Source organism: Temnothorax americanus, unplaced genomic scaffold (genome assembly GCF_048541705.1).
Source record: "Temnothorax americanus isolate GAGA-0224 unplaced genomic scaffold, ASM4854170v1 Scaffold15, whole genome shotgun sequence".
Taxonomy (NCBI): domain Eukaryota; kingdom Metazoa; phylum Arthropoda; class Insecta; order Hymenoptera; family Formicidae; genus Temnothorax; species Temnothorax americanus.
This window is the reverse complement of record NW_027509286.1, coordinates 2,625,174-2,651,553: the sequence shown is the minus strand read 5'-3', so window position 1 is coordinate 2,651,553 and position 26,380 is coordinate 2,625,174. Positions and strand designations below refer to the sequence as shown.

At 40.3% G+C, this 26,380-nt stretch overlaps 6 protein-coding genes and 1 long non-coding RNA gene across 13 annotated transcripts; 3 read left to right on the top strand and 4 right to left on the bottom strand.

Annotated features, from left to right (window-relative positions):
• The first annotated feature begins 437 nt into the window (after positions 1-437).
• Positions 438-7,727, top strand: Cand1 (Cullin-associated and neddylation-dissociated 1). Of its 2 annotated transcripts, XM_077401722.1 has the most exons (18): positions 438-611; positions 716-870; positions 1,914-2,083; positions 2,319-2,532; positions 2,622-2,914; positions 2,996-3,158; positions 3,233-3,506; positions 3,630-4,136; positions 4,222-4,505; positions 4,585-4,716; positions 4,798-4,966; positions 5,049-5,346; positions 5,426-5,624; positions 5,712-5,969; positions 6,286-6,474; positions 6,588-6,831; positions 6,935-7,081; positions 7,395-7,727. In XM_077401722.1, exons 2-18 carry the CDS (start codon positions 829-831, stop codon positions 7,526-7,528), a joined length of 3,717 nt encoding a protein of 1,238 aa, XP_077257848.1. In that variant the 5' UTR covers positions 438-611; positions 716-828; the 3' UTR covers positions 7,529-7,727. The 2 variants fall into 2 exon arrangements, with proteins under 2 accessions (XP_077257848.1, XP_077257847.1); XM_077401721.1 differs by lacking the exon at positions 438-611 and having other exon boundaries at positions 679-870.
• On the bottom strand, positions 7,229-10,317 carry LOC143895008 (uncharacterized). The gene is made up of 2 exons (XR_013256217.1): positions 8,393-10,317; positions 7,229-8,304 (listed from the first exon to the last, which is right to left on the bottom strand). It is a non-coding gene; the product is annotated as an uncharacterized LOC143895008 (long non-coding RNA).
• Positions 10,318-11,253: 936 nt separating this feature from the next.
• On the top strand, positions 11,254-14,112 carry Nac (GDP-fucose transporter nac). Of its 4 annotated transcripts, XR_013256216.1 has the most exons (6): positions 11,254-11,854; positions 12,080-12,284; positions 12,591-12,729; positions 12,806-13,401; positions 13,501-13,577; positions 13,678-14,112. XR_013256216.1 is itself a non-coding variant. In XM_077401755.1 (5 exons), exons 1-4 carry the CDS (start codon positions 11,790-11,792, stop codon positions 13,393-13,395), a joined length of 999 nt encoding a protein of 332 aa, XP_077257881.1. In that variant the 5' UTR covers positions 11,254-11,789; the 3' UTR covers positions 13,396-13,401; positions 13,501-14,112. The 4 variants fall into 4 exon arrangements, 2 of the variants coding, with proteins under 2 accessions (XP_077257881.1, XP_077257879.1); XR_013256215.1 differs by having other exon boundaries at positions 12,806-13,577; XM_077401755.1 differs by having other exon boundaries at positions 13,501-14,112.
• On the bottom strand, positions 13,863-16,696 carry LOC143894997 (glutathione hydrolase 7). Of its 2 annotated transcripts, none has more exons than XM_077401742.1 (9): positions 16,558-16,696; positions 15,807-15,973; positions 15,572-15,732; positions 15,431-15,510; positions 15,068-15,343; positions 14,627-14,917; positions 14,469-14,538; positions 14,155-14,382; positions 13,863-14,073 (listed from the first exon to the last, which is right to left on the bottom strand). In XM_077401742.1, the coding sequence occupies exons 1-9, from the start codon at positions 16,595-16,597 to the stop codon at positions 13,863-13,865; spliced, it is 1,524 nt and encodes a 507-aa protein (XP_077257868.1). In that variant the 5' UTR covers positions 16,598-16,696. The 2 variants fall into 2 exon arrangements, with proteins under 2 accessions (XP_077257868.1, XP_077257869.1); XM_077401743.1 differs by lacking the exon at positions 16,558-16,696 and adding an exon at positions 16,248-16,387.
• On the bottom strand, positions 16,514-18,056 carry LOC143895002 (tRNA-dihydrouridine(20a/20b) synthase [NAD(P)+]-like). Its single transcript, XM_077401751.1, has 3 exons — positions 17,768-18,056; positions 17,492-17,689; positions 16,514-17,391 (listed from the first exon to the last, which is right to left on the bottom strand). The coding sequence occupies exons 1-3, from the start codon at positions 17,842-17,844 to the stop codon at positions 16,614-16,616; spliced, it is 1,053 nt and encodes a 350-aa protein (XP_077257877.1). The 5' UTR covers positions 17,845-18,056; the 3' UTR covers positions 16,514-16,613.
• A 128-nt stretch (positions 18,057-18,184) lies between these two features.
• Rpii140 (RNA polymerase II subunit RpII140) lies at positions 18,185-23,316 on the top strand. Its single transcript, XM_077401723.1, has 7 exons — positions 18,185-18,364; positions 19,125-21,060; positions 21,161-21,383; positions 21,469-21,930; positions 22,026-22,368; positions 22,445-22,703; positions 22,791-23,316. The coding sequence occupies exons 1-7, from the start codon at positions 18,337-18,339 to the stop codon at positions 23,074-23,076; spliced, it is 3,537 nt and encodes a 1,178-aa protein (XP_077257849.1). The 5' UTR covers positions 18,185-18,336; the 3' UTR covers positions 23,077-23,316.
• A 122-nt stretch (positions 23,317-23,438) lies between these two features.
• LOC143895000 (E3 ubiquitin-protein ligase TM129) lies at positions 23,439-26,320 on the bottom strand. 2 transcript variants are annotated; one of them, XM_077401749.1, is made up of 8 exons: positions 26,195-26,320; positions 25,244-25,739; positions 24,895-25,156; positions 24,546-24,795; positions 24,257-24,446; positions 23,973-24,182; positions 23,741-23,886; positions 23,439-23,638 (listed from the first exon to the last, which is right to left on the bottom strand). In XM_077401749.1, the coding sequence occupies exons 3-8, from the start codon at positions 25,094-25,096 to the stop codon at positions 23,515-23,517; spliced, it is 1,122 nt and encodes a 373-aa protein (XP_077257875.1). In that variant the 5' UTR covers positions 25,097-25,156; positions 25,244-25,739; positions 26,195-26,320; the 3' UTR covers positions 23,439-23,514. The 2 variants fall into 2 exon arrangements, with proteins under 2 accessions (XP_077257875.1, XP_077257876.1); XM_077401750.1 differs by having other exon boundaries at positions 23,988-24,182; positions 26,195-26,313.
• Between the last annotated feature and the right edge of the window lie 60 nt (positions 26,321-26,380).

Here is a 26,380-nt window from a genome sequence, read left to right as displayed (position 1 = left end):
TTTGTGTATATATATATATATTCATCTCTCCTCGCTCGAAGCTTGCCGAGCGCCGGGCCGGGCTGGCCGAGCGCGGCCGCGGCGGCCAGAATATCTCCTCCAGCTGGCCAGTTCGGACACGAACCATTAGCACGGACGCAAACCATGTGCGGTTAAGCGGGGAGCACACACTTTTGCATAACGCATAATACGTAAGCATAAGAAAGAAAACTGATTAGTCTATTTTCTTATGCACATGTGTATGGACCAATCAATTTTCTTATGCTTACACATTATGCGTTATGCAGAAGTGTGTGCTCCCCGCTTTACCGAGCGAAACGACGTAGTTGAGTTGCACGTTGCACTTTCTCAGGCGGCGCGTCGGAAAATGCAACACACGATAATTGACGAAAAAGGCCGGGATGGCCTCTGGCCTTTTTCAGGTTTCTCTCTGATGTATAGCTAAATTGTGGACGACTGTAGGAAGGAGTGTAGGCAGTAGGCATCGCGTTGAGATGCTGCCGACGGTGGAATCGCAGTAGAAGGGAAGAGAGAAAGAGACAGAAAGGGAGAGAGAAAGAGGAGAGAAAGAAAAAAAGAAAAGAAAACAGAAGCGCCGCTGTTACACCTCGGTTCGTGCGACATTTATTTTCACGCGGGTTTTGGCGTCCGCGTATCCCTCGTGTCGCCGGGCACTCCGGTTTGTTTTTCCTTTCTTTTTTCCGTTGCGTTACAGGACTAGCAGGTAGGCACCGCGCAACACCCGAAATCCACCTCCGGGGTCGAACACGCTCGATCGCCGTTGTCGTCGTCGTCTCGTTGAACCGGCTGCGAAGGGAATCCGCAATCATGGCTAGTGTCTCCTATCAAATAGCGAATCTGCTGGAGAAGGTAATAAACGGCGCTAATAACGTAACGATAGCGATCGGGGAAACGAACACTTGCCCCAACGAAATCTTTTTTACCACGCTTTCTTTTTTTCTCCGCAACATAACCTCTCGCATCTACCTAAGACGGTCTCGACGAGGAACGATTAGGGCCGTTAACCCTACAAATGACTCGCGTGGGGTTTAGACTACACCCCAGCCATAAAAGTCTACTAAGTTCACATCGTAGCTTTTTTTATCGATCGAACGTCGCACAATTTGTTTCGCAATTAAAGAAACATTCTTGTATTTATCTTTAGAAGATACGTAAAATATTTTCAATTTTTATTTAATGCAAATGTAATTTTATGTAAATCAAAGGGAACAATGAAAATTGATGTTACATTGGGATGTGAGATACATCCCACGTGGGTAATTAAAAAAAAAAAAGTTGTTAAAAAAGAACTACGCGAGTAACAAAGGGTCAAAATAGTTCGTAATTATCAAAAAGATAAGGAAAGCGATCATGGTAGGCACTTCTTGATTTTGGAGTATTTTCTGTTTATCTGTTTAGTTCTAATCAAAGTGGTTTGTTTTGTTTCCTTGAGCACACAAGATTTGTATTCTATTTACAGGCTGTAGGACGACAGTCCTAATATTATGTTACGATAAGGAACTGTTATGTAGTGTAGAACTGTATAAATTGGAGGCATTCTAATCTTTTACTAACCCGTGGAACATATCAGAAAAAGCTGGATGTTTTATATAGCGTTCGTGCGAATATGTGTAGAACACATGAACAGCGACAGTCATATGTATTTTTTCACATGTAGAGCATTATGTTTTTAAAGTTTGTAGTCTTTAAAGGTTCTTTAACATGTAATTATTTTATGATTAATGTGTCACATATCTTTATTATATATGTTTACATGATATATATGTTCCTTGTTTCTTTACTATATGTTACTTGTTACTTGTAATATGATTCACAAGCAAGATCTTGGTTCATAGTAAATTCCTTGTTTTTTGTTACTTATTAATATGATAGCACCTATACTCCCTTTGCAGATGACGTCCAGCGACAAGGACTTCAGATTTATGGCAACTAACGATTTGATGAGCGAGTTGCAAAAGGACAGCATCAAGCTGGACGATGATTCTGAGCGTAAAGTTGTAAAAATGCTTCTTAAGTTATTGGAGGACAAGAACGGAGAAGTACAAAATCTTGCCGTCAAATGGTACACTCCTTTATCTAGATACCATGCCATAACAATTTCTAGCAGATCCTTTATATATTATTCATATAGAGTGTCCTACATATTGATTTCTTTATGCAATAACAGCATAAAGTTATAAATTACTAAAATAAATGAAATAAGAAAGTAGATTGAAGCGCAAAGATTTACACATATTTATCTTCCTTTGAGAGATTCTTTATCGGATTTTACAACTATAAGACATATACGATTTTAGCTTGGGCCCATTAGTCAACAAAGTAAAAGACTACCAAGTCGAAACCATTGTGGATGCTTTATGTAGCAATATGGTGTCGGACAAGGAACAGCTGCGCGATATCTCTAGCATTGGCTTGAAGACTGTTATTTCCGAGCTTCCTGTGGGTTGTAGTGCGTTAGTTGCAAACGTCTGTAGACGTGTTACAAACAAGTTAAGCAGCGCTATTGAAAAGGTAAACAATCTTCATCTCATTTTTTTTGCTGTAAAATTTCATATCTCTGACTGATGATATATATACATGTATGTATAATGCATTTACAGCAAGAAGATGTATCCGTACAATTAGAAGCTCTCGACATTGTAGCCGACTTATTGTCTCGATTTGGCGCCTTGCTAGTCACATTTCACCCTACAATTCTGGCTGCGTTATTGCCGCAACTCTCCTCGCCGCGACAAGCGGTCCGTAAACGCACTATAGTAGCGCTGAGTCACCTGTTGACGTCCAGCAACAATTATTTATACAACAAATTGCTGGATCATCTTCTCGAGGGTCTTCAAACTCAAACGACGAAGAACGTTATACGTACCTATATCCAGTGCATTGCTTCTATCTGGTCGGTAGACAATTTGTATTACGTGCGAATAATTGATAAAAGGGAACAAATTACCATGTGACGTGTCTAAATTTATTGCAGCCGGCAAGCGGGCCATAGATTCGGCGAGCAAATAGAACGCGTTATGCCGTTGATCGTTCAATACAGTAACGAGGACGACGATGAATTGAGAGAATACTGTTTGCAGGCATTTGAATCTTTTGTTTATAGATGTCCGAAAGAAATTACGCCGCACATAAATAAGGTACATAAGTTGAATCCATCTTATGCCTTACACAGATATTTATGTATTGTTTACTAGAATCTTTGATCTTTTAGATTATAGAGATCTGCCTAATGTATATTACATACGATCCAAACTATAATTACGACGATGATGTCAACGAGTTCTCTGATGGAGAAGGTGCCGCAATGGACGTAGAAGAGGACGGAGATGAAGATGCGGAGGATGAATATTCCGATGACGATGATATGAGTTGGAAAGTTCGTAGAGCAGCTGCAAAGTGTCTGGAAGCGGTTGTATCCAGTAGAAGAGAGTTATTATCAGACCTTTATAAGGGGGTTTCTCCTGCATTAATTGCCAGGTTTAAAGGCAAGTATCGCGCTTATTGAATTCCGAAATTTGTTTATAAAAAGGCAAAGAAGGTATCTCCAGTTAATTAATAAATCTTGTTTATGATCCAGTAATTAATGAAAATTCACTGTAATGTTGCAGAAAGAGAAGAAAATGTTAAATCAGACATCTTTCATGCATATATCGCTTTATTGAAACAAACGAGACCGGCTACTGGCGTGGCGCTCGATCCTGACGCGATGGACGATGACGATGGGCCCACTTCGTTGTTGCAACAACAAGTACCGCTAATAGTGAAGGCAGTTCATCGTCAGATGAAGGAAAAGAGTATCAAAACGAGACAGGATTGCTTCTCTTTGCTGAAAGAACTGGTGCTCGTTCTGCCTGGAGCTTTAACTAATCATATTCCAGCACTGATCCCCGGTATACAATATTCCCTGGGAGATAAGAATTCTTCCTCGAATATGAAAATCGACACTTTAGCTTTCGTGCATACGCTATTGGTGACGCATCAACCCGAAGCGTTCCACGTTCACATGCTCGTTTTGGCGCCTCCGATTATACTAGCAGTGGGAGATTCGTTCTACAAGATCGCTGCCGAAGCGTTGCTCGTGTTACAGCAACTTGTACAAGTTATCAGACCTCACGGTAAGTCATTTTACATTTCTGATTTTTATTTGCAGTCGTGGATACAAGAGCCAATATTTATGACGGATTAATATACCACTTATAGAGAAACCATTCTATCGCGGTTTTACTTCATTGTCCAACGAAATATATCAATGCACCTTGATGAGGCTCAAAACGGCGGATATCGATCAAGAGGTGAAGGAAAGAGCTATATCTTGCATGGGACAAATTCTTGCACACTTTGGAGACACTCTGTCAGACAAGCTACACGTATGCCTACCTATTTTCCTAGATAGGTTGCGCAACGAGATAACAAGGCTTACTACTGTTAAGGCTCTAACTTGCATAGCCGCGTCTCCCCTGAGAGTCGATCTGAAACCGATTATGGTAAATTTGTAAAGTACAAATACACGATTGAGAAATTGCACAATTCTTTCTTTACAAGCTGCTTTTTCGCCTTTTGTAGGAAGAAGCAATACCCATTCTTGGGTCTTTCTTGAGAAAAAATCAACGAGCTTTGAAACTTGCTTCTCTTCCTCTTCTGGATACCTTGGTACGCAATTATAGCTCGGCTCTGCATCCAGATTTACTTGATAAGGTATGAATGTTATTTACTATATATTGTATATCAATATATTTAAAGGGTCACTGGATGATTATTTCCAATTTTTTTTCACAGGTTACTACGGAGTTACCTGCATTACTAAACGAGTCAGATCTGCACATTGCGCAATTAACGTTGAATCTTCTCACTACCATAGCGAAGCTACATCCAACTGCCCTGACCAGGGTTTCCGAACATATCTTGCCTGAAATACTCATTTTGGTAAAGTCGCCGCTTCTTCAAGGTAGGTGTACCTCGCTTTAACATTAAACAAATGAGAAATTTCAGTACGCTTATACAAATTGAACTGAATTTTTGTCAAACAGGTGTCGCATTAAATTCAATGCTTGAGTTTTTCCAAGCTTTAGTTCAAGCAAATTTGCCAGATCTGGGATATAGAGATCTTCTCGCGATGTTACTAGTTCCGGTTACTTCATCCCTACTTCATAAGCAAGCTTATCATTCGTTGGCTAAGTGTGCAGCCGCCCTGACAATCACTTGGCACGATGAAGCGCAGTGCATTGTACAACAATTGCTGAAAGACGTTCAAAATCCAACGGATATTCAGAACGTTGCGCAACACATATTCGCCTTGCTGGTCATTGGAGAGATAGGAAGACACGTGTAAGAGAATTGTGATTTATTTCTAATGAACTGTATTATAAGAAAAAAAAGATTTTTCATTGAAATAATGTTTCCACAGAGATTTAAGCGGAATTAATTCATTGAAACACACGATTCTAAATTCATTCTCATCTCACTCGGAAGAAGTTAAGTCCGCGGCCAGTTATACGTTGGGAAATATCGCAATTGGAAATCTTCCTGAGTATCTACCTTTCATACTTCAGGAGATTGAGGCGCAGCCCAAACGTCAATATCTGCTTTTGCATTCGTTGAAGGAGGTAACATTCGTGCAGTAATAATCTTTATTCCCGTTCAAGCTCATCGGAATAGGAAATCCATTTGTAAAGTACTATTTGTCTTTACAGATCATTACAAGTCAATCAGCCAGTCCATCTGGCGTGTCAAACTTGCAGAATTTCGTGCCTTCGATCTGGATGCTCTTGTACAGGCATTGCGAATGTACGGAAGAAGGTACTCGTAACGTCGTGGCCGAATGTCTCGGTAAACTGACGTTAATTGATCCCGCTACTCTGTTACCAAGACTGCAAGAATCGCTCAAGTCACCATCAGCTCTTATGAGAACAACGACAGTCACCGCAGTTAAATTTACCATTTCCGATCAGGTGCTTAGCCACAACTTATAATATCATCTATATTATACGTATGATATCACATACGTATGATATTGACGTATCATATATCTATTTCTGTTCTTTAAGGAATGAAGTACTACGATTTATTACCTAGTTTACCTCGAAATTTATTTTTCTCTTATTTCTTCTATCTCAGCGAAATAATACATTTCCGCTCAATAGCTTTTGTATTATATGCGAGTTTGCAGAATCGGGTCTTGAACCTGGTCTCTTATTTGACAAACTGTTTTATCACCTATTCAGTGCCCTAACAAATGTATCTAATTTAATATTTATATATTTACAGCCACAACCAATAGATGCCATGTTGAAGCAATGTATGGGTAATTTCTTAGTCGCTTTAGAGGATCCTGATCTTAACGTGCGTAGGGTAGCACTAGTCGCATTTAATTCTGCTGCGCACAATAAGCCTATGCTGATACGGGATCTCTTAGACGTAGTGCTGCCGCATCTTTACGCGGAGACCAAGATCAAGGTTAGCAAAATTTAAATCTAAGAAAATACTAAATCTCTCAGTCTGAACTAATTAGTTCAGATTGTCCGTTGTCACCGAGACTTTGTCGTAATGTAATAAACTTTCCGTTTCAGAAAGAACTAATCAGAGAGGTCGAGATGGGTCCTTTCAAACACACGGTAGACGACGGATTGGACCTTCGTAAAGCAGCATTCGAGTGCATGTACACCTTGCTGGATTCGTGTCTCGATAGGCTGGACGTCTTTGAGTTTCTAAATCATGTGGAGAACGGTCTTAGGGACCATTATGACATCAAGATGCTGACTTATCTCATGACCGCGCGACTCGCGCAATTATGCCCGACTGCAGTCTTGCAAAGTGAGTATATCGCGCACGATTGTTTATATTCGTTTCTACTAGAATTCTTGATATTTTAGGACATTTAATATTCTAATCCTACGCTCCAATGTTTATCATATAGGGTTGGAGCGATTAGTCGAGCCGCTGAAAAGTACTTGCACGATGAAAGTAAAAGCGAACTCAGTGAAGCAGGAATATGAGAAGCAAGACGAATTGAAACGCTCTGCGTTGAGAGCCGTCGCAGCATTGTTAACTATTCCTGATGCAGGTAAATAGAATTGTTTTACAATTAAATTAATTTAAATGAAATCCTATTTTTAAAATATTTTTCTATTTATATAAAATTTGTTAAAACTAACTCAAAAGAACTAAGTCAAGTAAAAATTATCACAATGTATATACCTACAGCATGAAATTTGATATATAGTAGTAGTAATTATTTTACGCTTCTTGCGGGGTACAGAAAGGACTCCCGCTCCTTTTACATTGCCTCTTCTTTAACCTACCTATCCTCCTCCTCCCCCTCTCTCCTCACTTACTCACTCGTAAACTTACGATATATATGCGACGTTTATTTGCAGATAAAAATCCATCGTTGAGCGAATTTGTGGGACAGATTAAGGCCACGCCGGAACTGTTGCCGCTCTTTGAGATAATACAAAAGGACTGTACCGGCAGTAACATGAACGAAGCAAACGCAATGGATCAGAGCTAAGAATAATTGACTTAATTCTTTTTTGTATTTCGTATAGATGAACGTGGGTTAAGCGCATTCGTGATCATACTCTATCCATAGTTTATTTCTATACATTATTTTTTCATTATTATATCTTCGATTTGAAGGTAGTTTCTAATGAATGTGAGTTAATGTAGCACATCATGTATAAATTTTAAAATAAATTTGCCGGCAATAATCATTTTATTATCATTTATATGTGTAATTTCCTCTTTTACGGTACAGATTAATCTCTATATAGATACGTATATAGATATAATAAACACTCCACGCAGGGCAAAATTATTAAGAAAAAAAATTCGAGAAAAGACACGCTATCGAGACAATGCAAAAAATAAAAATAGCGATTATAAATGTCTACGCAGGTTGATGTTTTCTTTTAGCGCACTTGCTATTAAAATACTATAATTAATGATATTTACTATTATTTGCGAGCGCGGGAACACAGACAAATTCGAGCTTGTTAATGTGAAATCCAAAAAATTGTCTTAAATAAAGTCTTTAATAAAGACTCCTTCTCGAAGTCCTGATTCCTTCCAGATTCCTTCGAAGTGAGGTGTAGCTTGCGGGTTGAAAAATCACTCCACAGTCCACACTCTCGTTGCGTCCGATGTGGTTGCTGGCGGACCGTCACTTCCAAGATGATCCACAGTTGCGTGTACAGGCCGATAAAGTTAGTGCAACGGTCACTTTTGACGGTGTGGCATAGACCTCGATGCGGCACGAATCTCTTAAAGACCAGAAATACCTTGGTGCTGTAATCCAAGACACTTTGATGTGGACAACATTAATGCTGAGGCAACTCAAAGGTGACCACAATTTGGTCTTGTGATCTTTACTTACTAGTCATGTTCCTTAGTGAGCCTTAAGAGGATGGGACCCGAAGAGGATAATTTTTGTGTTTCGGTGTGATCGACATGAACACAACTGAAACCGCTGATGTCCTTCGGAATCGCGTCGTAAATCATCACGTGGTGGAGTCTTTTGCACGCAACGCATCTCTTCCGCGATGAACAATCCGCCAGTTGATGCCTGCCGAAATAGTTTAGGCTTGTTGCCGTCCGCAAACCTTTCTTCTCATCAGACAGCCTTTTTTCATAAATTCCGGGCAAAAGAAAATGTGTAGTCGCTTGGCCTTCTGACAGAGGACACATCGGTTACTACTCTAACTCCGGTTTTTAGGCCTAGATGAGCTCTGGCAGAACGAGGTGAAGAACCGCTTGTTATCATCAACGATACTGAGTTAGAGTCAACTTTGGATGAAACTCCACAGACTTCGCACACAACATTCGAGGAACGCGTTCAGGACATCCAAAAAAGGTGGCTCAGAAGTATCACAATTGTAGTTTTCCATTCATGTAGTTCGAACAGTCCCACCAAGATGGATAAACAGATCGCCGCACTTCATGATAAGACGTCCGATGGCTTCAAGGGAGCTGACGATGGGAAGCATACCGTGATCTGCTTCAGATTACTGGCCAACTCCATTTTCGTTTCCGCAAGACGGGACAAAAGCAGAAAAGCACAATCGCACCGGCAGCCTTTGTTAGAGTAATGATCTGCCAGCATGGATCAGACACGCAGAAAATTCTCGTCGGTCTCGAGCGACTTACACACTAACTCCCGCGCCTCGCTTTTAAGACTCGTGTTCAAACAAAACTTCTTTACATTTGAGAACGACGGATTCTTGTTGATGATCGATGAACAGATTTCAGAATCAGGACTAATTCTTAAAATTATATTGACATAAAAATGAAATGATCGAAGAACAATTGCATAATGTTATTTAATGTGATTTCGAACAACTATTCTGACAAAGATCTTTCATATGTAAATGTCCTTCTAAAGAAATTCAGTATTACTTTGTTAAAATATATAAACAAAAGCAAATTTATATTATTTAATATACGAAAACACACCAGGTGTTAGACAGAAATAATTCTTTTCTTACTAATAATCATTAAATAAAAGTACATTTTGTTGTGTTACAAAATTATAAACACACATACACGCACAGACTTCGCTTAGTATAAAAATAAAAATAATCTTAATTTCTAATTTTTAGAGAGAGAAAAAACTAATAATATTAAACGAATAAAAATTATAATCTTAAAATTATGTGAGAAAATACTTGAACATTTTGAAAGCTTAACTTTCAGCTACGCAAATATCAGAAGCAATATCATCATAATGAATAATCAGTTTCTTTCATCTTCTGTTTTTACATCTGTTAGTAGTACAGAAAAGATTCGTTTGACTTCAGAATTTGAGAGAGGAAAAGAAAGAACTGCCTCTCTCTCTCTCTCTCTCTCTCAACTAATAAATCCAAATTTGGAAAGAATCTTTCCTTATTAGAATTTTCATATTCAGTTATTTTGCTTTACATTTCATCAATCTTTAAAGAAGCTAATTCTTGCTTCTGTCGTTCATCAAAAACTGATGGCAAAATCTTCCATTCGAAAGCTAAATCATAGCTGACTCATTAAAATTATCGCAGGATATTCGGACAAGATTTTTAATAGGAATATCTTTTTGTTCTAAAAGACTTTTGAAAGCTTGGATCCGTAGAGTTTACTCGTGGAATAATTTCTGGCGTCTGAAGATATTACTTCTAATAATTCCGTCGCGACTTTCTTATTTGAAGGAGAAAAATTATCGAATGAGAATGCATATTATTTTTGTGCCCGAATTATCTGAATTTTCATCGATGAAAATCGAAAATCTACTAGACTGTAAAGATTTTTTTCGTCTTCACGTTTGGGAATCACTTTTGGAGTGCCTTTAGGCGTAATTCTAGTACGCGATCTGATGAAAGATCTTGCGCAATTTCAGAATCTTTAACAATATTCTGCAGCAATTTTACCAAATGATCTGCGGCGCGAGCATCGATATCATCTGCATGTTCGGCACAAAATGTCGCCAATAAATTTTCAGCTCGCTTAACTTTATCTTCATGTGACAAATCCATAGATGTGTTGTTAGCGTTATCAATCGCTTTCCTCGAATTTACGTTTTCGATATGTTTGGCCATTTGCGAGTGTTCAATTAGATCCGTTTTGCAACATTTGATGATCTCATTGCATACAGTACAAATTGCGTCATTTTCCGAACGAGCCAACCATCCTTTAAAAATATTTTCCTTCAGCCATGAAGCTTTGAATTTCTGAACTTCACGCTTAATTGCTCCTTTTCCTACTTTTATATCCATTATCAAAATAAACGATATAATACGACTTGCCTTAACCTATCGACCTATCAACCTGTCGAAAGCGCGCTAAAACCTGCCAAAAAAAAACCGTCAAATCACAGAGCGTCCCCTATGGTCCCCTAGTTTGACCACGTTGCGATTGACCAATGACCATCGACATTGTCACGTGCGCCCGGTGCGCCGCATATTTCCGCTCTGCGCATGCGCCACGTAGAACATGGAATGAGAGTAGAGCGAGAGGAAATTTCGGGGTAAAGCGGATAAAGAGAATATAAAGAGATGATTTTTTAGAATAGGAGAAGCCGACCGACACAATTTTCTACAGGTTTTCGAAATGCAGAATTATTCTATTCGTATGTCGCGATTATTTTATTAATTAATGTATATGTATCGCGGCCCGCAAGCAAATCGAAAATCCAAATCATCGACATCAGCACCAAGAAAAGAGAGAGTCAGAGAGAGTACCATCTATATATTATATAATCTAAATCGTATCTGACACCACTGACTGACAGAACCGACAGAACGCCGCACGCGGCGCACGCCGCGTTTAGCCGGAGTCAATTGGAGTTTGATAACGCGTCTCAAGCAAAAAATTAATTTTATAGGATTTCTATTTGTTTATATTAGGTTTATATTGAATTTGCCTCTTTTCCGAAGATACCACTCGAAAGTACCGTGCGTTAAAACGGAAAAGAAAAAACAGATGACATCGAGCATAATTTTCTCCGATCAACGATAACGCTGTTATCAATTATCACTACGCTTTAGTGACAGACACATAGATGTGGCAGTTTAGAATACGAATTTACATTTTATTAAATTACACCAAATTGCAATCCCAAAATTATTTTATACCGCTCGGTTGAAACGTTTCAACCGTGTAGAACCAATTTCGCAAACAGCAGCAGCAACATGCGAGGGACAATAATTTGACGTATCAATGCGGATTGTCAATTACAGTAGCCGCTTGATTATTCGGCATCCAGCCGAGATTATTGTCCCAGAAATTGTACCGGAAACTTTATCGAGATGCCACTGGAAAAGGGACTGGCGTCAAAGTACATGTATATCACGTTTGTGATCGCAGCATATTGGTAAGTCACAAAATGATATCAAGTCGCTCGCATATCGTTCAACCTGCCTTAAATATATTTTTATATACATTTAAATATATTTAAATATATTATAAGTTGATTATATCTTGTCTTAGGATGCAAAGAGTATACATAATTATAATAATTTTTATAATTCAAAGTCTCCACACCAATTTCTCGGTCAAAGAGCTCTTTTCTTTAAATGCATTTTTAAATAATTTTCAGGGTAGTGTCCATCCTGACTGTATTCATGAACAAAGCGCTCCTGTCCAGTGACACTGTAAATTTGGACGCTCCTCTATTTGTAACTTGGTTTCAATGTATAGTAAGCGTAGCTATCTGTGTTACTTTACACAAAATGTCCCACTGGTTCCCAGACTACGTTGAAATTGCGGATGGTAGTCCATTTGAAAGAGACACTTTGAAAAAGGTATGTAAATCGCTTTAGGAATATTGTATACAACGTTAATGTAATATATTTTTTTTTGTTACAAACGATTGGAAACGAATTATTCCATTTGGAGGAAAATCATTGCATATAAATTTTATCTACTTTAAATTTAAAAAAAATAGATACTTAAATAACAAAAAAATATGAATTCTTGATTAGAATATATGTATAAAAGAATGTGACTTTAAATCTTGTGATTTCTCTGCAACAGCAGTTGACAATTTTTACGGCTGAAAGTATAGGGAAGATATAAAGTGTTTTTTATGTTTTCTAAATTTTTCATAGGTACTGCCATTATCAATTCTGTTCACTGCAATGATAGCGACCAACAACTTGTGCCTGAAACACGTCGGCGTCGCATTTTACTATGTGGGCCGTTCGCTAACGACAGTATTTAACGTCGTGTTTACCTACATTTTACTCGGTGAGAATCCTACGCGAACAAATCCGTCTAAACCGAGTGGAAATTATCGGAGTAACTAATCAGCGAATGTTTGCAGGGCAAACGACGTCTCTGAAATGCATAGCGTGCTGCGCGGTGATTATTGCCGGGTTCTGGTTAGGGGTAGATCAGGAACATGTAGCGGGCTCCCTGTCTGTTCTCGGGACCCTGTTCGGCGTGCTTGGATCGTTGTCGTTATCCTTGTACTCCATCCGCGTGAAACAGACGCTCCCGGTCGTAAATCAGGACATCTGGTTACTTTCCTATTACAACAATGTGTACAGCATTATCATCTTCATCCCGCTAATGATAATCAGCGGTGAACATACAACTGTGTACAATTACGAGAAGCTTGGACATCCCCTTTTCTGGACTGCCATGACGATCGGCGGTGTATTCGGCTTCGCCATCGGATACTTCACCGCGCTTCAAATTAAAGTCACATCTCCTTTGACGCATAACGTTAGCGGTACCGCGAAAGCATGCGCCCAAACGGTTTTAGCGACTTACTGGTTTAACGAAAAGAAATCGTTTCTCTGGTGGCTAAGCAATATCGTTGTTCTCACTGCCAGTGGGTTTTACGCGAGGATCAGGCAACTGGAGTTGAATAAAGAGTACAAAATCGAGACGCAACAACTTAAAGTCTAACAACTGGTAATGAGGCGTAGCAATTTTATTAAAATGTTTTTATATTTAAAGTATTTTACGCAACCCCCCCGTATATAAATATATGTATATACATGTTCTCTTAAGGAAATATTATATGGAAGAGATGCTATTCTTTACATGTACATGCAAACTGCAGAAGTTTATTCGACAGTTTTGCTAAAGTATGTATATATATGTATATAAATATGTATAAATATCTCTGCATTTAAAACAGTATTACAGTATCAAATATTTTAAATAATGAGTCCATGATGTTTCCAGTTTAGCCAGTCTAGCCTGTTTTCTACATGACGGTATAAAAAAAAAAGAACTTCTACTGCATGTCACAAATGCTTTAAAGTTTGTGTAGCTGACATTATCCCTAATATCACAGTATTATATAATCTCCAAACTTCTCGGAGATTGCTGATCTTTCGTGTATACGCACTTAACAATGCGTATATGGCTTAAAATCGTGATGCAATTCCATTTCCACGACTATCCGAGTGACTCGATAGTGAATCTTTCCTTTTGACAATTGCGTTTACGCTTCTCATGGATGAGCTATCGTCGTGAGACAACGGTGATATCATGGAATACAATCGAGCCTGCAACGCAGCCTCCATCGAGTGTCTTTGATTATCTTCAATCACCATACCGTCAGAGGCAAAATAGTACCTATAAAAAGATTGAATAAATTGATACGTTGTAAATATACCTCACGCCTATTTATTTGAGATTATTAAATCTCTTATATACCTGGGATATTCTATCGCGGCAGAAACGTTTAGTGCGCGCACGATAAGGTTGTAGAGAATTTGGCCGTTAAGAAAAATATCGTTCGAACCGAGCACTCCACGCAATCCGCATATTCCTCCATCGTAATGAAAAATAATAGGGATGAACGTGGACAAATCATTGTCATCGATATTGTCCAAAAAGAATCCAGCCATTCTGTTCCCGGAACCGAAAGGTGAACTCAGACCACTGCATCATTTATAATATGTTAGTGCAATGAGACCGTTCAGTTATCTAATAGATGTATAGAAATACAATTGATTCCTGTTACTAACGATAAGATGGTAACGTAGGTGTCTTGCCAATCCATTGCCATGACTCCAGTGTACGTTTCTTTTTTCACGTCTAAAATTATTATTATGAGATTAATTGAGAATTACGCGCAGATCTGTGATAATAATTAATTTAAAAAAATAGTACGTGTCTCTCTCACCATGTTGCAAGTTTTGAAAAAACTGTAGAAATACATTCATCAACGTTTGAGCAACAAGAACTTGAGATTCTATAGCAGATGCATTTCCCGCTAAAATTGGAAGGTTTTCCAGTGCTTCGATCACCTCTTGCATAAAAGACGCGTGCGACGGATAATAAATTGTATGGCGATGTAACGTTGCGCTCCTCGCCATCGTTACGGTAGGTTCGTAACTCGCCAATTGTTGCAGCAATCTTTCGCGGAGCGTAGTATTTTGTAGAATTTCATGGGACAAGGTGCCGTTATATAACGCTAAAAGAAAATTTTTAATATTAATAATTAATAATCCAATCGCGTAGTTTAAGAAAATCGAGACAAAAATCCAATCGCGTAGTTTAAGAAAATCGAGACAAAGTTGCATGAGAATTATTTACGATTCACAGAGTTGCAAAATACATTTACCCGTTGCACCGTAGTGCGCTATAATATCCAACGTCCTTGTAAGTTCGCGCAATTGCAGTCTATCGCCTGGACTCAAAGGGCCAGCGTAAAATATCTCGTAATCTGTATTCTTCGCCACTTCGTCCGCAAGATCCTTGGATATAACGAATCCTTCCCGAGTCAACTCAACGACGGGTTCTACGACGTCGCGCCACGACAAACTGCCATACGATCTTTGAGCAAATTCTAATCCTTTTAGTAGAGCTGGCAAACGTATTCCAGCCTCGGCAAAGAAACCTGAAGAAGAGAAATTGTGTAGGTAACATATATTTTTCTTTCTTTATACGTTATGCACGTTAAATCAATGCGCAAAATTGCATTTACCTGTGGTTGTATTACTTGCAAAATCAATAACAATCGGACGAGTGTAATTTTTGTAATTATATATCATTATGTAACCGCCTCTGGAAACAAAATCAAGATTTAGAAAGGACGACGATGAAGATCGGTTAGCCAATGTCTTACCCGCCAAGACCGGTTTTATGAGGCGCTACTACAGCCATGCAAATAGTCGCTGCTACCGCAGCATCGACGGCATTGCCCGATCTGGCTAGTATTTTGGTGCCAATTTGAGAACAATTGGAATAATCCGTGGCAACTGCTCCACGAGCACCGTGAAGGCTGCTCTGAAACGAGACAAGGATATTGTCGGAATGTTTTATTACTTCGTTGCCCTCTTTTCTATTTTTAGTATCTATACCTGCGGTATATTTTCGGTGTAAAGAATTTGCAACACCAGCATGGTGGTGATGGCAAAAGTCAACGCGATAAAGCAGAGTATGATGAATTTCAGCCCATTGCCGCAGTAGGCACAGAGTCTGTACCCGTAGCTTCTCTCCTTCGTCAAAGGACATTCCTCTGTGAGACCTGCGAATACGTTGACTCGTAATCCTTTCCTTTTGTCGTATATATATATATGACACGTACAAGTCGTGTTGATATGGATAGAATAAATAAATAAATAATTTTGTTTTAATACATGGAAAGAAATATTAAATTAAGGACTATACAAATTGAACAGTTAGAAATTTTGCGATAAACAGTTCTGCCAGTTTTGAATTAATCACGATGATCGAGAAATGCAAATGTAGTGCAAAATATTTAGGCCAATGCACAGAGCGAAAGACGTTTTTACGCTTACGTGTGTTGTAACTCATTTTCCAAAGTTCGTCGCTTCGTAATAATAATCTTGCGCGTTACCGCGATATTCGTGACTTGAGTTTCTTTCAAAATATCGAGAGAAAATTGCAAGCAATAACGTCAACAAAAACTCAATGTATACTAAAACGGAAACGAAAAAACGGGAAAGGAAAACTAGGGAGGTCTTCCGTCCTTTTTCAGACAGTTCGATACATTCCACCGCCTCCAGTAGAAATCTGAAAGGAACTAGATAATAACTAGGTAACGTGCAGCGGGCTTTTCAAGTTTATTATTCGACAAGACGTACAAACCATGTGCGAAACCGTAACTTCGAGCGAGGCTCGAGAACATCCCTGAGAGCTTCTCCTTACGAATCCGTATTAAATATACATCCTAGAAAATCGGTAGACGAGTCGTCCTCCCAACAATTAATATATTTTTCTTTACATCGTACACGCGAACCACTAAAGTTGCACCTAGTCAATTCCATCGAATCGGACGCGTTTGGTTTTATGTTGTAATAACTTTCCAGAAACTCCAGCACAGATGATTTATTTTGCAGGCTATTGAACAACATTCGTTCCGTCCTCGGCAAGATTTTTTCCAACATGAATACCAGATGATGGTGGAAACACTGAAATTCGGTCGGCACGGTCGACGTAATGTCCAACCAATCTTGAACGCAGGCGAGCGGATTAGCGGAGTGTCCCGAGAATAACGCCGGATTAGTTAAAATACCCCTGGCGGACATCACCCCCTCGCATCCGGATTCCTCGAACAAGGATTCCGCGCTTTCCAGGCTTTTCGCGTCACCGTTCGCCACGAGGGGCAGCCGTACGTGATCCCTGAGAAGCTTGAGCTTGTCCAAATCGATCGGTTCGTTACGCATCTCAGGAGTCCTCGCGTGAATCGTCAAGAACGAGGCGTCGGCCTTCTCCAGAGTTTGGCACAACGCTATCGTCTGACGTATATCTCTCGACAAACGTATCTTCGCGGAAACGGTGAACGGCCTTGGAATACGATTTCTGACCTGATACACCAGATCCTTGACGAGCTCTGGTTTTCTCAACAAATCAGCCCCGTATCCCTCTCGCATGGCCCAGCGTTGCGGACAGCCACAGTTCAGGTCTACACCGTTGCAATATCTGTTAATCGGAGGAATAAAATACACAGGAGAAACAGGAGTACACTTGTACCGTCCAAATTTATAAAACGTATACAAACTGTGATTCGTGGGCGACTTACGGCGCAACCATTTCTGAAGCATCGACAAAGTCGTTTACGGTCTTGGCCGCAAATTGAACGATCAGTGGCTGATCTTTTTCGTGCGTGGTAAATTCGTTGTCCCGAGCTTTTGAGGATTGCACGAACGAGTCCGCCAGGATCATGGGTGTGAAGCATATGTCGCATCCGTACCGTCTCACAAGTGTTCTGAACTGTAGCCTAGAAAAAAAGTGCGCGAAGTCAATTAATACAATACACGCGCAAATGCGTAAGTCAAAGAATACTGCCTTCGCTCACTTGCTATATCTGACCATCGGGGCACAGATTTTTATCATTCTTGGCTCTTTTAACATTTCCACCACGTCGGTAGTCATTATTAAAATATTTTTGGTAACCACTTAGATTTAAAAAAAAAAAAAAATGACAAGTTCCCGCCTGTTTACATTGAATGTAAAGACAAAGGGAGAGTTCAGCAACAACGAAAACTTCAATTATACTACTTTGGATCTTGGATTCGCGTTTTGTCGTTGACGCGCATGTTTAGCATCTCCCACTACGCGACTACCGCCATGTCCGCCATATTGACGTTCGGAACGTCACCCGAGTGCACACGAGTATACTCCCTTCTCTTTCCATCTTAGCGAGATAGAAGGAGAAGGAAGTATACCCGTGTGTACCCGACGTGTCGGCATTTGTCGTCGCCAGTGTCGCCACTCGCCATATCGCTTCAGCGTGCATCTTCCTTCGCCGGGTGTTTGGCGTTGATTTGTGCTCATTTGTGCTCCATCGGCAGAAATTGCAAGAAGAAATTGCGACTAACGTGGAAGCTATATCCCGAAATCGCGTATTTCGCACGCTAAGAAAAAATGAGCAACATATTCGGTCTCGAAGACAGTAAGTGAACCAAAACAATTAGAATTAAATTAAGGTTGTGATATCTCGTAAACCTTCGCAATTGCATGTGAGGCGAAATTTTGCGGTCTTCACTTTCTTTATGATATTCCCAATACTTTTGCTCGAATCTTTTCCTCCCGCTAATTTTTAAAGAAATTCTAGGACATTTGTCATCAAAGTTGCCTTTCTCACTTTTGAGTTTTGCGAACTTTTGTTAACAAACACATTGAATACCGAATCTATATATATAATTCGCTCATCTTTGATGTCAATACCAAAGTGAAATTTTCATCAAATTTGGCCAACATGTCGATGAAATCTTATATAATTGATTTATGCAAAAGTATCATGCACGGTACATTTATTATTTTAGATTTACTTTGATATTGATTGTACTTGTAAACTTATAAGTGCTATTTTTTATAGTTTCATGCACTTTTGTTCAGTTTACTCATGCTGGATTGCTACAGTCTTATTCTGTAACTCTAAACAACAGTGTGTTGGCATCGTTATGTTGTCATCGCACAGGTATAATAAACGACAAAAAAAAGCTGCGCAACAACAACGTAACGATAATGATACTCTCGTCAAGAGTTATGGAATAAGTCTGCTGGATTCGCGTGCTTGTTGCTGTATGAGCAGTGTCGCTGGCTATTTTGCTGGCTTGACTTCAAACTTTATAGGCTTTTATGCTGGCTGAGCAGTTGGAGCCTGCTTAATTAAAAAAAAATCCCTAAAATGCTACTTTTACTTATTCCAGATCAATACGACGAGGAAGACGCGGACGAAATCTCGTCCAAACTTTGGCAAGAGGCCTGCTGGATCCTCATCAATGCGTACTTCGACGAGAAAGGACTTGTACGGCAGCAGCTGGATAGCTTCGACGAATTTATCGAAATGTCCGTTCAGCGTATCGTGGAGGATTCGCCGCAGATAGAATTGCAGGCAGAGGCGCAGCACACCACGGGCGAGATAGAGAAACCTGTGAAACATTTGTTGAAATTCGAGCAGATTTACTTGTCGAAGCCGACCCATTGGGAGAAGGATGGCGCGCCGTCTCCCATGATGCCCAATGAAGCCAGATTAAGAAATCTAACGTATTCCGCGCCGTTGTACGTGGATATCACCAAGACGATCGAGAAGGACGGCGAAGACCCCGTAGAGACGCAGCATCAAAAAACATTTATCGGGAAAATACCGATTATGTTGAGATCAAAGTATTGCTTGCTCGCCGGTTTGTCCGATCGTGACTTGACGGAACTGAACGAATGCCCGCTGGATCCCGGTGGATATTTCATCATTAACGGTTCGGAGAAGGTTCTTATAGCCCAAGAGAAAATGGCTACAAACACCGTTTACGTGTTCAGCATGAAGGACGGGAAGTACGCCTACAAGGCGGAAATTCGTTCCTGCCTGGAACACAGTTCGCGTCCGACCTCGACCTTGTGGATCAACATGATGGCCAAGAGCGGCGCCAGTATTAAAAAGTCCGCTATAGGCCAACGCATTATCGCCATTATTCCTTACATCAAGCAGGAGATCCCCATAATGGTGGTTTTTCGAGCGCTCGGATTTGTGGCCGATCGCGATATCCTCGAACATATCATTTACGATTTTGACGATCCCGAGATGATGGAAATGGTGAAGCCGTCCTTGGACGAGGCTTTCGTCATACAGGAACAGAACGTCGCTTTGAATTTTATCGGTAGTAGAGGCGCCAAGCCGGGAGTGACCAAGGAGAAGCGGATTAAATACGCCCGAGAAATCCTGCAGAAGGAGATGCTGCCGCACGTCGGCATAAGCGATTTCTGCGAAACCAAAAAGGCTTATTTCCTCGGCTATATGGTCCACAGATTGCTGTCGGCGTCTCTGGGACGAAGGGAATTGGACGATCGCGATCATTACGGTAATAAGAGACTGGACTTGGCCGGGCCTCTGCTGGCGTTTTTGTTCCGAGGTCTATTCAAAAATCTGATGAAGGAGGTACGCTTGTACGCGCAGAAATTCATAGATCGGGGAAAAGACTTTAATCTCGAGCTGGCTATCAAGACGAAAATCATCACGGACGGCCTGAGATACTCGCTCGCCACGGGTAACTGGGGCGACCAGAAGAAGGCGCATCAGGCGAGGGCGGGGGTGTCGCAGGTATTGAACAGATTGACCTTCGCGTCGACGCTGTCGCATTTGAGACGAGTGAATTCGCCCATCGGAAGAGACGGCAAACTTGCCAAGCCACGTCAGCTGCACAACACATTGTGGGGTATGCTGTGCCCCGCGGAGACCCCCGAGGGTGCCGCTGTAGGACTGGTGAAGAATCTAGCGCTGATGGCGTACATAAGCGTCGGCTCGCAGCCCTCGCCTATCCTAGAATTCTTGGAGGAGTGGTCCATGGAGAACCTTGAGGAGATAGCGCCGAGCGCGATCGCCGACGCTACGAAGATATTCGTGAACGGATGCTGGGTCGGCATCCATCGCGATCCGGATCAATTGATGGCCACTTTACGCAAACTGAGAAGGCAGATGGACATCATCGTGTCGGAAGTATCGATGGTCCGCGATATTAGAGACCGCGAGATAAGGATATACACGGACGCTGGTAGGATCAGCAGACCTCTGCTCATAGTAGAAGGTCAAAATTTGCTGCTGAAGAAGAGGCATATTAACATGTTGAAAGAAAGAGATTACAATAACGACGGGTAAGCATCTAGGATATGCCCACTTTCCATTCGTCTGCTTTTACGAATGTCGCACTCGATATATGATCAATTTGTGTGTGTGTGTGTGTGTGTTTTACAGGTGGCAGGAATTAGTAGGTAGCGGAGTAGTGGAATACATAGACACCCTGGAGGAAGAAACTGTCATGATAGCTATGTCACCCGATGATCTCCGACAGGACAAAGAATACGCATATTGTACGACGTATACGCACTGCGAAATTCATCCGGCGATGATCTTGGGCGTGTGCGCTTCTATTATACCGTTCCCCGATCACAATCAGAGCCCTAGGAACACTTATCAGGTATCATGCGTAGATTTCAGTCGCTACGTTTTTCTCTCTACCGTTTAACGTCTTTACGAGATCTAATGCACGAGTTGTTTTTCAGAGTGCTATGGGTAAACAAGCTATGGGGGTGTACATTACGAATTTCCATGTGCGCATGGACACCTTGGCTCACGTACTCTATTACCCTCATAAACCGCTGGTCACAACAAGATCCATGGAGTACCTCAGGTTCCGTGAATTACCGGCCGGCATTAACAGCATCGTCGCGATCCTGTGTTACACGGGATACAATCAAGAGGACAGCGTTATTCTGAATGCGAGCGCCGTCGAGAGGGGCTTCTTCAGATCGGTGTTTTATCGCTCCTACAAGGAATCCGAGTCGAAGAAGATCGGCGACCAGGAGGAGCAGTTCGAGAAGCCCTCGCGCTTAACTTGCCAGGGAATGCGCAACGCTATATACGACAAGTTGGACGATGACGGGATCATCGCACCTGGAATTCGAGTATCGGGCGACGACGTAATCATAGGAAAAACGATTACTTTGCCGGAAACGGATGATGAGGTAAAGTGATTATATTTTAATTATCCTCGAACAAATTGACCTCTCTGATGGAAAAAGAGGACAACGTGCTTTATTCTTTGCTATTTGCCTTTTAGCTGGATAGTACAACGAAACGTTTTATGAAACGCGACGCGTCGACTTTCTTACGAAACAGCGAGACCGGTATAGTCGATCAAGTGATGCTGACGTTGAACAGCGAAGGATATAAATTCTGCAAGATCCGAGTGCGCAGTGTACGTATCCCGCAAATCGGCGATAAATTTGCGTCGCGTCACGGGCAGAAGGGTACATGCGGAATTCAGTACCGACAAGAAGACATGCCGTTCTCCTGCGAAGGTCTTACACCGGACATTATTATCAATCCTCACGCTATCCCTTCTCGTATGACTATCGGTCACTTGATCGAGTGCATCCAAGGAAAGGTTTCCGCCAATAAAGGTAATAACGGTAACACTTAGCGATACTTGGGTTTGAGATGGACAATGCTCTTACACAAATTTGATACGTTTTTTAGGAGAGATTGGCGACGCCACGCCGTTTAACGACGCTGTGAACGTGCAAAAGATTTCCACGCTTTTGCAAGAGTACGGTTACCAATTGCGAGGAAACGAAATGATGTGCAACGGGCACACGGGTCATAAGATCCTCGCGCAAGTCTTTATGGGGCCGACGTATTATCAACGTTTGAAGCATATGGTGGACGATAAGATCCATAGTAGAGCGAGAGGACCTGTGCAAATTTTAGTTAGACAACCTATGGAGGGTCGAGCGAGGTAATTATGTGTTATTATCTTTGTTACTTTAATATAATCTATCGATTCAAATGTAATACATACACATATATCTATGTATTTATCCAGGGATGGTGGACTTCGTTTTGGAGAAATGGAACGGGATTGTCAAATTTCTCATGGCGCGGCGCAGTTTCTGCGAGAACGTCTGTTTGAAGTATCAGATCCATATAGAATTCACATATGTAATTTTTGTGGTTTAATCGCTATAGCGAATTTGCGAAACAACACTTTCGAATGCAAGGGATGTAAAAACAAAACGCAAATTTCACAAATTAGGCTGCCGTACGCGGCAAAGTTGCTCTTCCAGGAACTAATGGCAATGAATATTGCACCTAGACTCATGATACAATGAGTCTTCTGTAAATAATTTATTTTACGTAAAGTATCACCGACTTATCATTGTATATACAGATTGCATACCGTATTGTCGTACAGTGACACGTGAGACAGATCGATGAAAAGCTTTTCATAAGTTTTTAATGTGAACTAGCAACTATTTCTTAATAATAAAATGATAGTAATCTTTATGTACGTCAAACTTCATAATGCTTGATGTTTATCAATTTGTGTGAATAAAATAAAAATTGGTTTATTATATTAGTAATTAATCTCGCAAAAGAGTTGACCTGCCTATTAATTTGTATATGTGTTAACATCGTGAAAACAACATGTAGTTTACGTATAAAAATGTGTCGCTTAAATAAATTTTGGATGTTCTTTTAAAAATTGTATTTAAAAAAGATTGATACAAATATATAAGGATTATTCAAAATAATACACATTATTTGACTTAATCGTTAGGATTTCTTACAAGACACACATCTAAAACGCAGAATCGTGCTCTGCAAAGAGGACAGGTACATTTGGAGGACAACCACGTTTCTGGTGCGTTCTCATCTTGTCTCGAGGCAAACCTGGTTCAAGTAACGGTAATAATAATATTAACGATACACGATATCCGAATGCATGATATAAATAGGAGTAATCAAGAATAATTATAGTAAAAATTTACCGACCATTTCGCCATACACTCTATACACCACATTGGACGGCAAAAACACGTCGTGCAGTCGTCAACGTCTCTATTTTCGGTACTGTCGCACAATCTGTTCAATTTAACATTCGACAACGCTTGCATGCATCCGATGCATTGACCTAACTCCTATATATGTATGAATCAATGTAATTGAAGTATATCGAAGACAAACAGACGAGAAGAGAAATCAAAATAATTGTGGCGATAACAACCGTGCCACTTGATACCTCGGCAGTATCGTAGAATGGATTTTTATCGACCTCTTCTTTGAAAGCGTCGATAAATCTGTCGAGCAAGGTTCTGTGAAACCTTATATTGTGCGGTACAGCAATCGGCCGTGAAACTTTGTCCTGCAGATCCTTAAAATCTAATGCGTTCAATCTTACGTCGAACTCCTGTCCCATAGCTCGCATGGGTTTCACCTGGAAAAACGACACGTAGATCAGTGGATCATGGACAATCGGTAGCGATTTGTGGGTAGCTACGAGACTGATACCTGTATATTGATAAACTGAACTTGATCTCTCGTTGTGGGCGACATGAAATGGACGTCGCTCTTATTCACGACTAAGGTCGCGTCGCTTTGATGTGCCACTTGCAATTTATAAGGTGTGATCTTAATAATCCAATTGTCCGTCGCTATGACGCGAGTTACGCTATTTGTGACAATAACGATTTTATCTATTCTATAATGAAACGGTCATTTTAGTATAAATACATGTATTTACAACATACACGCGTGTGAGATTTAAGTTCCTAAGTGCAAGCTAGGTATTTGAACGAACCTTCGATACTCTGTATTAATGTCCGAGGCGACAGATGTCCACGGAGTATTATTATTGCCGTACACAGACAGATTCTTTGCTATCGGATGAGTGGCCCAATTGTTCACAGACCACTCGAAGACCTTGTTCAGCGTGTAAAGCGGAACAATCGTCGCACAGAGAACGATTAACGGCCCAAGGTAATTTCCATCGTTTAGCAACAGCTTTTCAGCATCTATGTGATCGAACAAGAGCAATCCTAGAACGTAGCCTGTACAAAGAGAGGATTGTACATCAGTAAACGCTTGTAAAAATGATGCAGAGCAGATACAATTGGATATAATTAGAGAAAAAAAAACATATATATTACCCAGAGGTAGCGCAGAATGCAGAAGCAAAGTGGCTACGCTCCGCCTGACGTGATACTGTACGAAAAACTCATTCTCACTGCCAAGCCAATTTGCGAAGACATCTTTGACGGTCAGTCCCGCCGAGACAAATTCCGTCGGCGGATAGATTATACATCCGGACATCAGAAGATAAAACAAAGTATAGAAAAGTACAGCCGACATTTTTTCATTTAGAGAAAAGTAGAGGGGAGACTCCGTGTTTGTCAGCAGTGCGGCAACGACCTGTTTGGAATAATTTCGTACATTATTTTAGCACCATCCTCTCCTCCGCTGAATTTCTCGCAAAAGTAACAATTGGCGATGGATTACGTTCAGTGACACGCGGACTGCAGGTGTCTTTTCACGACTACTCGTGGAAACTGTCAAAGATCACGAATCATCCGAGAGCGTATGATAGTTTCGACTTTGATTTTGACGACGGATATAACTGTTCGTTTAATCGAAAACTCTGTATCCAAATCCACCAGCGATGACAGATCCAGAAAGATTTGTAGGTTAGATTTTTTAAACCCCCAATGGTAGCACGAGCATTGGTAATCCGCGGTCCACTTGACGCTACAAGTGCTTCGAAGCCATTCCTCTCCTCTTTTCTTTCAATGACGAAAGAAGGAGAAGAAGAACGCTCCGAAGTATTCAAACATTTGTACAAAAATATAAAGTAATTTTAGGACGCACTATAGTTATAATTTATTATAATTAACTGTGTTATGTACAAAATATACAATAATATGAAAAATTCATTCTTGTTTTTTGTTCCTCGTAGCTTTCCACTGCAGCTCTATTGCATCTGATCCATCCGATTTACCTATGTCAATAGCACGATCGTCAATGAAGCTTATATATTACACAAACCGTAACAAACAATATTTTCATTTAATATTTTTATTTCCGCGTTTCCGCGTTTCCGCGTTTCCGCGCTCCATGTATAATATTATAATATTATATTATAATATATTATATTATATTATATTATATTATATTATATTATATTATATTATATTATATTATATTATATTATATTATATTATATTATATTATATTATATTATATTATATTATATTATATTATATTATATTATATTATATTATTATAATATTATAATATTCTCGCGCACGATCATGCATGCTCGTGACAGTAGTGCATGATGATCGGCGAAATACACCGAGAACTTTCATCTTTTCAGTTAGCGGATTAATAAAATTGATTATATAGTACGTCGATTGCTACTGCGTACTATATCAGGTGTAATTAATATGTTACCGTTAGTCGATTTCGTCGAGAAAACCGCTCCGGCGAATTGGCATGAATTTTAAACAACGAACCGAGAACTCGAATGAATATTTCTCCCATTCGCACTGTTCGGGAATCTCATACAAATAGCGAATTATGAATCTCGAATTGCGAATCGCGCATACAGTTGATGCTAGCATTATGAGATCTTATCTG